This window comes from Chelonoidis abingdonii, chromosome 9 (genome assembly GCF_003597395.2).
Source record: "Chelonoidis abingdonii isolate Lonesome George chromosome 9, CheloAbing_2.0, whole genome shotgun sequence".
Taxonomy (NCBI): Eukaryota; Metazoa; Chordata; order Testudines; family Testudinidae; genus Chelonoidis; species Chelonoidis abingdonii.
Window position 1 is genome coordinate 55,822,993 of NC_133777.1, and position 10,632 is coordinate 55,833,624.

At 41.5% G+C, this 10,632-nt stretch overlaps 1 protein-coding gene across 1 annotated transcript in view; it reads right to left on the minus strand.

Annotated features, from left to right (window-relative positions):
- ENTREP2 (endosomal transmembrane epsin interactor 2) overlaps positions 1-10,632 on the minus strand; it is a 520,309-nt gene that overhangs the window by 5,739 nt on the left and 503,938 nt on the right. The window contains exons 6-7 of the mRNA XM_075069089.1: positions 9,751-9,826; positions 5,163-5,759 (exon numbers count right to left, since the gene is read on the minus strand). Of these exons, the coding sequence (XP_074925190.1) occupies positions 5,163-5,759; positions 9,751-9,826 (673 nt within the window). The remainder of the gene's footprint in view (positions 1-5,162; positions 5,760-9,750; positions 9,827-10,632) is intronic.

Consider the following 10,632-nt stretch of genomic DNA (forward strand, 5'->3'; position numbering starts at 1 on the left):
AGAGGTATCTAGGATGTACTAGAAACAAGCAGGATGAATTCCTCTTGCCTCTATGTCTAAAGGAGCAGGAGTTTCGTTTAACAATTTCATTCTCTGTTACAGAATCATTCTGTTGCAGAGCAAGTGTCATGCACCACTAATTTTAGTTAATGTACACATTCTGGAGAATACCTTGCCACCTTTTCCTGAGCTCCATCCTATCATTCAGGTGCCAAAGCATCAATGAACTGCCGACAGGCTAGCAAAGCATCTGCAAACAGCTCCAGAGGATACCTGAGAGGCCAGCACAATGATCATGTGATGGTGCCACATAGTAATTACCACCACAGTCTTCTGACAGTCAAAAAGGATTAAATCTGCCCATTTGTGGTAAGCCTGTTTATTACTCTTTCCAACACTGAAAACTATTTTGAACTTATAGGTACATTAGAGGATGTTTTTCTTCTGCATCTTCAGGGCAAAGCAGATAATGTAAAACTGGTCTAATCCTTCCTGGCAGAGTGTATAATTAAACCAGGAAAAAACAATACTAAAAGAACACTGAGTCTCTCAAACTCAAAGCCATAATGAAATTAAGAGGGCTGGCTGCTTCTGCCCTTAACTTGCCTTGGTGTACCTAGGTACTGCAATACATGACAGTGTATGGCTTTCCAGTTAAGAGGTGACATTTCAATGGGTTTAAGTGGAATTTGTCTTGGCAGCCTTTACTACACTCATGGTGCTTAACATACCTGGGGCATAGAGCAAAATGAAACACTAGACATTGTGGTCTGCCACACTAGTCACTATAGAGAATGCCAACAATGGATTGGGTTACTCTGGGCTAGCGTGCACAGCGATAGTGGCAAATCCTCCCAGCGTAGATGCAGTTTATACTAGTATCACTAATTGTTTTAGTCTTTCTTTGTTATGGTAATAGCTTATTGAAAAAAATACAAACAATTGATTTATAAATACTTTTAAAATTGAGAACCCCTTTCTTATTGAGACTGTATGTGAACCTACCACAGTCACAATGTGCAGCGATTACTGACCATGAGAGTCTGTTACATCAAAGATATTTTTGATGTTCTTGTATCTGAATCAACAGATTTCCTGCTTTAAACAAACAAAAAAACAAGAAATCTGACTCCCAGTACCAAGAGGTAAGTGGATGGATTATTGACCAAAGAGACCAGAATGAGTCTATCACGTCAAGTCTTAGGGCTGGTCTACACTACAGGGGAAAATCGATCTTAGATACGCAACTTCAGCGACGTGAGTAACGTAGCTGAAGTCAAAGTATCTAAGATCGAATTACTCACTGTCCTCACGGCACGGGATCGACGTCCGCGGCTCCCCCTGTCGATTCCGCAACTCCGCTTGGCTTGGTGGCGTTCCGGAATCAATATAAGCGTGTTCGGATATCGATATATCGCATCTAGATGAGATGCGATATATCGATCCCCGAGCAATCGATTGCTACCCGCCAATATGGCCGGTAGTGAAGACGTAGCCTTACTTGGGGGCACATTAATCTGAGGATTATTGACACAAAAGTCCATAAAGTCTTAAACCTGCTTGGAAGCAAATACTTTAATTCCTGGATTATTAATACATTAGGCGTAATGGCTGTTGTGTTACTGTAGGTACTGCGCAAGTGCAATAATTCTGCTCAAATATTTTATGCTGGAAGCTAATTGCTGTACAATGGCTGTAGCACGCGTGATCCAATCTGGCAGAGACTCTCCACATCAATGTGTAGCGTTACATTTATAAATCACTAAAAATCAGGATTTATATAGTGGAAATATGGCAGGCACCTAAGAGAAGTTAATTGGTGGCACCTAGGAGTGAAAACTGAGTTCTAATTAACATTTTCCTACAACTTCTCCATCAGGAGACACATACCTGGTCTTCCCCCATGAAAGATGCCCCCCCCACAAATCTACCGATGTAAACTTGGGCAAATCACTTTATTTTCTGTGCATAAATTCCCCATCTATACAATGGGGATAACAAATAATTTCTCTCCCCCACCCTTTCTCTTTTGTCTTTTTAGACTAATCTTTTTGGGGTAGGGACTCTCTTTTCACTATATATTTGTACAGCACTAGCAGGATTAGTCTCATCTGAGGCCTCTAGATGCTACCGTAACACAAATTATAATAAAAAGACAGAAAGCTAAACTGTAAATTACTTTCAACAACTAGCTTTTCCTCTGGGTTTTGGGTGGAGCCCAGCTAGTTCCTAGCATCTCACCTCTTGTCCTCAAATTCTGTGGAACCCAGTTCCATTTCTGCACGGTCACATCTACCCTAGCCTCAGGCACGGCTCCCTCCCTGCGCGGAAGTAGAAACAAGCACAAAGGAGAGTGGATGTGTCAATTTCCTGTATCTTTGCTTTCCTCTGGAGAACATTTGTTTGGTCTGACTTGTGATCGGGATGCTGATGTTCCCTTTCCTTTCCCTTACTTTTCTCCTCTATGGAAAGCAGGGACCTCTGTGTGTTTTAACGTCAAAAGGCTTTCTTCCTACTTCTGCCAACAAATTCAAAAAATACAGAGCCATTGGGGCCCTTCTCAGTGGACTGAATCCACCTCACTGCAATAATCCCACCTAGCTGGACTTGGCGCAAAGAAGTTGCATGGGTAGATGGGAAATAGAATCCTCCTTCCCAGGCATGGAACATCACTTGAGTTCTGTGCCAGATACTGCAGCAATCATGCTGAATGCTGTTCCCCCATTCTGCAAGGAGCATCCCCATTCTGCAAGGAGCATCCCCACTCCTTACCTGGCCACTCTCACCTTGTTCCCATGCCCCAGTGCATGGTGGTGTGCCCAGGAGTGTGGACCCCCTTGAATGGGCTGCAGATCTTCTGCCTCTCCTGCGCTGAAACTACCCCAATTCCACTGTGCCTCAGGCTTCACTGCTGCACAGAAGTTTTTCCACTGAATGAACAATGTACAGCCTAAAGCAATTACCAGACTGCAGTTTGCAGCATCTAAACATTCCATGTTAAACTCTACAACTTCATAGCCCATCCCTGAAGTATCCAGATCAAATGCTTAGGCAGAGATAGCCAAAGATAAGCAACTTCAGCTGTTTGTCACAAGAGAAAGCACCTTAGGAAAGATGAAGCTGAAGGGGCTGATACAAACAGCTGCTACATGTCATTGGAAATACTTCTTGTAATATTTATGTAATTTCCAAATAATGTTCAACAGCCTCTTCCCTCTAGCAGGGAGAAAAGCAAGCAGATGTGATGACTAGGGTTGAGGAACTCCATGGATCTGGAGATTTTCTGAATCTCTCCAACTGTTTATGAAGTTTACAAAATGGTTGAATTTGCAAAGTTCTCTTTCTTTTCACTTAAACTCCTCCATTTCTCCAAAGGGATTTAATTTTAAAGAACAAACAATTTGGTGAGGAAAGAATCTCCCACCAGCTAGATCAGCACAAGTAAACTTCCTATACATTACATACAGGTGCATACTGGTGTTGTCTTTAGATCTTTCTCTGCCACTTTATTGACAGTCTCTGCGAAGCAGAACAACTTTCCAATGCATGAAGTTAAGTGGGTGGGAAATTAAACGAATTGAGTTCCCATATCTCTAGTTTTAACCCACACAACTGCTTCGTACCAGATACGCATCATTACAATAACATTCACATATAAGAAATCCAACATATACTATTTTTAGATTAAGGATACACATTTCCTGGGTGACAATTTGAAGCCAGGTTTCTAGATTTAAAATGCCAGTGCATTAACTCACTGTTCTAGGGAGCTCACAGAACTGCATGTTAATGTCTCTGAAATTCACAGAATCACAGAAATTAAAGATGCAAAAGTCCTAGTAGATCGCCTAGCCCAGGGTTCGGCAACCTTTCAGAAGTGGTGTGCCCAGTCTTCATTTATTCACTCTAATTTAAGGTTTCGCATGCCAGTAATACATTTTAATGTTTTTAGAAGGTCTCTTTCTATACGTCTATAATATATAACTAAACTATTGTTGTATGTAAACTAAATAAGGTTTTTAAAATGTTTAAGAAGCTTCATTTAAATTAAAATGCAGAGCCCCCCAGACCAGTGGCCAGGACCTGGCAGTGTGAGTGCCACTGAAAATCAGCTCACGTGCCGCCTTCGGCACACGTGCCATAGGTTGCCTACCCCTGGCCTAGTCCAATCATTCTGCCGGTGCAGGGTTATTCTACATACTATTTTCTTCTCATGTTTTGTCTGCTTCTGCTTTTAATTAGCAAAGCAATGACTCTTCCCCAGTTCCCTTGGAAAATTATTCAACAGTCCAACTGCTATCACTGGTAGGACAACTTTTCTTCCTTTTACTTTCCGTCTATTTCTCCGCTTTACTCCTTCGAACATCCCAGAACAATTTACTTCCTTTTGTGATGTCGATCCCTTTTCAATAGTTATAGACTGTTATATCATCTCTGCTATCATTTAGTCAAGTTATTCTACTGTAACATACTTTCTCTTTTACAGTCATAAACTGATTTTTCATGAAAAGTTGGCAGCTGCTAAGCAAGACCTCTCCCTTTCTCTCCCTCCATGGCTGAGGGGGGGTTTTATAGCAGAAGAGACTGCTGCAGGAAACCAGACGCTACCACCTTGTTATTCTCATCCCCATCCTTCTGAAAATGACCCACCATCTTGTCACTACACAGTCATGCTGGACCTGCTGCCTCTAGAGACAGTACTAATAGTGTATTGCTTGCTGATCCTATCAAAGACAGTGCCACCTCAGGGAGGAAAACCAGAAGCCAGGCCTGTTGCACTACAAGTATGTCTGCTTGGTCACTCCCCTTTCCTGAATGGTACCCCAGCTTCCACGTAACTCTTTAGTCTTGGTGTTCAGTGTGACAGTGGCAGACTAGCAGAAGCACCTGGTCTTCATACGCTTCCCAAGGTGTAGGGTTTTGACTCAGTGGAGAAAGGTCAATACAATGAAGATCAGCAATTATTAATTTCACACTTGTACATTTTTTTCCACATTCCTCTGCCTATAACTTTTAAACATGGGAAATGTACAAGAAACTAAATTCTACACGTGTAAATCATGCTGCAAAACTTGATATAATTTCCAACAATACTAGCTGCAGGATAAATCAACTGTGCTTGATTTGTTCCATACTACATTGCCTTAGTGGCCCACACTTACCTTCCATGCTGGATGAACATGATACAGGGTCACTAGTAGATCGGACTATGTTTGGAATGCCGTATTTTCTAATGCAATGCTGCTGGACAGTTCTCTCGGGGCAGCCATAGCGTGATGAAGTACTTGCAGGCACAGAACAGGGAGAGGGCTGAGTGTGTACAGCAGCAGGCTGGTTAAAGACCCCAAAACATATTTTCACTTGTTTCAAGGGTGGTGTGGTTTTGTTTTCTCTAACAGAGCTCTGTGATTCTCTTTCTGATGGGCTGAAATTTTCTGAGGAGCAGTCTGAGGCTCTGCCATGAACATAGTTCTCATAGTCCTGGCCTCGAGACCTGTCCACAGAGGCTCTGCTGCAGGAACTGCCATCCTCATCAGGGGAACATTGTGAGTTAGTCCTGTGAAACCCAGAGCAAATGCTGTGATCCAAACTGGTGCAGCTCCTGTTTGTGGCGCCTTTGTGGATTGTATTGTATGGAGAAAAGTCTGTGGAATGAAGAGACCCCTGAACTTCCAGAGAATAAAGATCCTCTGAAGAGTAGCTATGATCTGGAATATCAGCAACCTCAGAGACCATAAGAGAGGTACTGTCAACAGACACTGAAAAACAAGGCATTTGGAGTATTATCATATTGCAGTCGTCTATATCATTATTAGTATACATTCTGTTTTTAAGCCAGCTATGTGCCAGTGCTGTACAAGACAAAACATGAAGAAAGTCCTTGTCCTAAAGAGATGATGATCTAATGGTTCAACTAATGGATTTAAACCAATATATTAAAATATTTTAAATGACAAAATGCCAGATAGTAAAGACTGAAGTCATCCTCCTGCTTTTAGTCTCTTTTAAGCAAAATGCTTTGAGCTATTCTCATCTATTTTCTTTCACTGATAAAGCTCATACCAAAGTATATTCTCCCACTACAGTTAGAGTGGGCTGAAGTCCTGCCTTTGGTTTATTTGATAAACATTTCTTTTAATGCTGTAAGGATTGTGTGTGGTAGGAACAATAACACTTTACACAGACACTCAGTAACCAAGGCATTTATCAAAGTTTTATACCTACAAGTATTATCAAAGCTAGTTTTGTATCTAACACCTTGTAACCAGGCATCACATGTCTCAAATACACATCAAAGAGATTCTCGAAAAAGAATCCACCCTTGTACCATCTCTAGCATACAAAATGTATAGCGTATCAGAGATTTCTTTGTCTCTACATGGCAGATGAAAGCTCAACATTCTCTCAGATATACATCACTGTGGACGCCCTTTGTATTAGAAGCTGAGATTTTTATCTCTTCTTCCAAGATACTCACACATTTATATATAGAAGAAAATGTGTGTGTGTTACGTAAAGCTGTATTTTTCCTCCTCTTTGTTGCCAGAAAAGATTTTCTAAGAGAATAAAGAACCACACCTACATCCTGGCCTATACGTTCTTTTTTGCCCAACTTCAGAATACAATCAATTACTTTTCTATAGTGGACTAGAACTGATGAGGTGTCATCCCCAATTATATACAGAATATACATCACTTAAAATAAATTGTTCCATTCAGCTCAGCAATCTCAGATTGCCCCCTTTCATGTAATAGCTGTTACCAGCAATGTTGGTAAGGTAAACAGGTTCTCACATTTGTGTTGAGGGATGGAACAATAGGATCTGTTAGCAGGTTTACAAATGTTTGGTAAAGTGCCTCTGCACCTGGGGTCTGGCTAGCAGAAATGACAAAAAGCCTCTTAGTGCTGTATTCCTGGCCTGCAGGAAATATTGTAAACTTCAAAAGGGAGCTGTGGTATTTTGGGAGCTTACTCTGGCACCCCAAAGATATGGAGACGGAGCCATTACTGCATATGTCGTCAAATATCCAAAAGGCTAGATTTTATGAAAGACTTTTCATCCCCACTCAAAATTGCTAAGTGAGACCTAGTATTTTCCTCAGGGCATGTGGGAAATAAACTCACATTTGCCAGGCAACTTAAGTTTGCCAAAGGACACATTAGTCAATTATGTAAATATCTATTTAGACATGTTAAAATGCATATTATTTACTGCTCAAAGTGCATTAGGTACACTGAAACTTAAGTTTGGTGATGTAAATACTTATTTAGACATTTTTAAATAGCATGTTTGTTAAATATACCAGAATCTCCCAAAAGCTTCTTACTTGGGTAGTTAAGATGAATCTTTGTAACATATCACACTGTCATGATTTGAAATCTTTAGAATATTAAGACAGATGCGTGAATGGGTTAAATCTGTATCCCATCCTCAGAGCACAGACCTTGAAGTAGTATCCAAACTCACCATGGAACCTCTTTTCCAGGATTTGGATTTATTGATATTCAGAAACAATCAGATAGTATAAACCTTCCAAACAGACACTCCCACTCTGTATCCTGGCTGGAGCTGTTTGGACCCATTGGTTAGCCTGACTTAAGGGCCTTATTTACACTTTCTCATGATTGCTACTCTCCACTGCTGCAGTTCCCCTAGTGGAACCAACAGAGGAAGCTGTAGTAGAGGCTGGTCAACATCATCTTGACTACCATCATCATTTAACCCTGCTCAGAGCAGGTCTAGCTGCACAATGAGTGCTTTACCATGGTACTCACAACAGTGGCAAGGTTATTTTGGGACATTTTTGTAAGGGCAGGCATTGGGGGAACCTAGTGTAGACACAGACATAGCATGTTAATGCATAATATACTTAAGCAAAATGTATGCAGTGTTGTAGCTCTGTTGGTCACAGGATTTTAGAGAGACAAGGTGGGTAAGGTAATATCTTTTATGTGACCAGCTTCTCTTGGTGAGAGAGAACAGTTTTCAAGCTGACACAGAGTTCCTGAAGGAGAGCTTTGTGTAAGCTCAAAAGCTTCTCTCTCTCACCAACAGCAGCTGGTCCAATAAAAGATATCACCTCACCCACCTTGTCTCTTTCTCAGTATGTAAAGGAATACATTCCTGTGGTTGGAGGCAGAAACTCTTTTGAAATGAGAATATACATGAAAATGTTGGATTTATATTCACTGTATGTATTCTGTCATGTTAGTAATACCAACATTTAATAAAAATGTAACAGAGTTACATTTTTAAAAGATGCACATATACTTTTACATCCCCCATCGTGTCAAAGAAAGAGTATGCATTTTTAAAATGTCTACATAATAAATACATATGCACAGAGCTATAAAATGTTTATGACTGAATCACTGATTCTTAACTCATCTACAGCATCACATATTATTTCAATACAAAGCAGAAAGGAGACACATTCTGCTCATCAAAGTGACCCAATAAATTCAGTTTTGATAAAACAAATTAAATATCTGCTATGAGTATATAAGAAAACTCTTTGTAAACATCCCCTCCTTAATAATAAAAACTGGTCACCTTGAATTGTCAACATCACACTTCACTGCACAAAGATGTCAAATGGTTGGTTTGTTTTTTTAAGACTATTTAGTGCTAGTGAAAAGTGAGGAATTGACCACTCTGGAGACTGAAGCCTTCTAGTTATCCACAAAACAGACACATCATGGGAAGTACCCGATTCCCAACACTGATGTGTCAGCATACTCTGACGCTATTTTGGAAGATAACAGAAGATAATTCAGTCCTCAGACCTGTTAAAACTTTAGCTTCTCTTCTGAGATTGTCAGCAACGGTGCCAAGAGGTAATACCTACAGGGTGTTAATGTTGGCTATGATATGGACACCTATCTGCTGGGGATTAGACTGAGACCATCACCTCATTTCATATACATCACTGAACAGCCATCAGGTAGTAACATGTTCTGGTCATTGAGCTGAATTTATGACATTGACCTAGAGGTGAATACCTCTCAATGTCAATCAGACTTGTTACAGAAAGGCTGTCCTGATCAACTTGGTTAAAAGAATGAGCAGGCCCTGTGCTGCTGCTGCTGCTGCTCAGGATCCCTATTCAAGAGATCTGCCTTCAGAAAAAAGAGCTCAGGTTCATTCCTGGTCTTCTGGAGCAGCAGTAGGGAAGAGCGATGTGAGTGTACCTGTCCAAAGGCAGCCACAATTGTTTATTAATATTATTTATAGAGTGCCACAGGAATGCATGGCGCTTTAAAGACAACTAAAAGCCTCAGGAAAGCTTCCAATTAAAGTAAGCTCTCCTCCACAGAGCTTTGGAGACAGCTTTGGAGAAGAAAACTGGCTTTCTTCTGTGCCTGTTTTACCATTCTAGCAATATCAGTTTGTGAAGAAGGAAAGTAGTGAGTGATTGGGACAAAAGTGTTTCTTATTATGACCAATAAGTTAGGTTGACATAGCTACATGCTCAAGGGTGTGAAAAATTCACACTCCTGAATGACATAGTTAAGTCAACCTAACCTCCAGTGTAGACATGACTAGACTGAGGGAAGAATTCCATCGACCTAGCTACTGCCACTCAGGGAGATGGCTTGCACACATGGATGGATAAACTCCTTCTCTCACGCTAGGCCCTATGTCTGTATAGCTGCAGCAATGTAGCTGTGCCACTGTAGCACCCATAGGATAAACATGGCCTTAGTGACAACTGCCTGTTCCCAAAATAAACAAACAATAAAATCACCTTGTGTGCTAAAGCCGGCTGTCGTGTTTCTCTCACCCAAACTGGATTCAGTCACTTGCTGAGCTGTACCGGTGATCTGTACAGAAAGTGTATAATAAATAGTGTGTTAGCCTGCAGTTAGCATTACCCACGCATACAGGGCTGAAACATACTGTCATGGATCTAAAGGATATGACTGGTAATGTGAGAAAGCTATCCTACAAGTTGCTATTCAAATCAAAAGGTATTTATAGACATAGTAATTCACAATGTCTTTGGATTAGCAGCAGATGCAGAGCAAATGAACATGCCTAAAGCAATTGCTGGATTTTCCAGAATCTATAAAATAAATTATCTTGGGTTCAGAGGCATTTAGGGCTTCAGGCTAACGTTACAAAGCATAATGACTGCGGTGCTTAGAATTAATGCTCCTATCTTCTTAGCATATGTGCAACACGCCTCAGGTGGCACATGACCAGGATCCATCTCTGAATTTGATCCGCTGGTTGGATAATTAGCTTCCCTGCCCAGTACTGATGGGGAGTGCAATGTGAACTGATCCATAACACCACAATGCTCCTATTACCAACAGTCTTTCTGTAGTGGCCTATATATATCACTCTTCCAGAGGAGGGCAAACTACGGCCTGCGGTGCCGCCCTGCCCGGCCCTTGAGCTCCCAGCCCCTCCTCCACAGCCACGCAGCCAGACCTCTGAGCAGCAGAGCTGCATGCTCCTGCCGAGCAGAGCAGCAGTGTGTCTAGCTCTGGCCAGGCAGCACAGTTGCCAGACATGCTGCTCTGAGTGGCATGTTAAGGGGGCTGGGGCCAGGGGGTTGGATAAGGGGTGGGAGATCCTGGGGGGCAGTCAGGGGATGGGGAACAGGGGCGTTGGATAAGGGTGG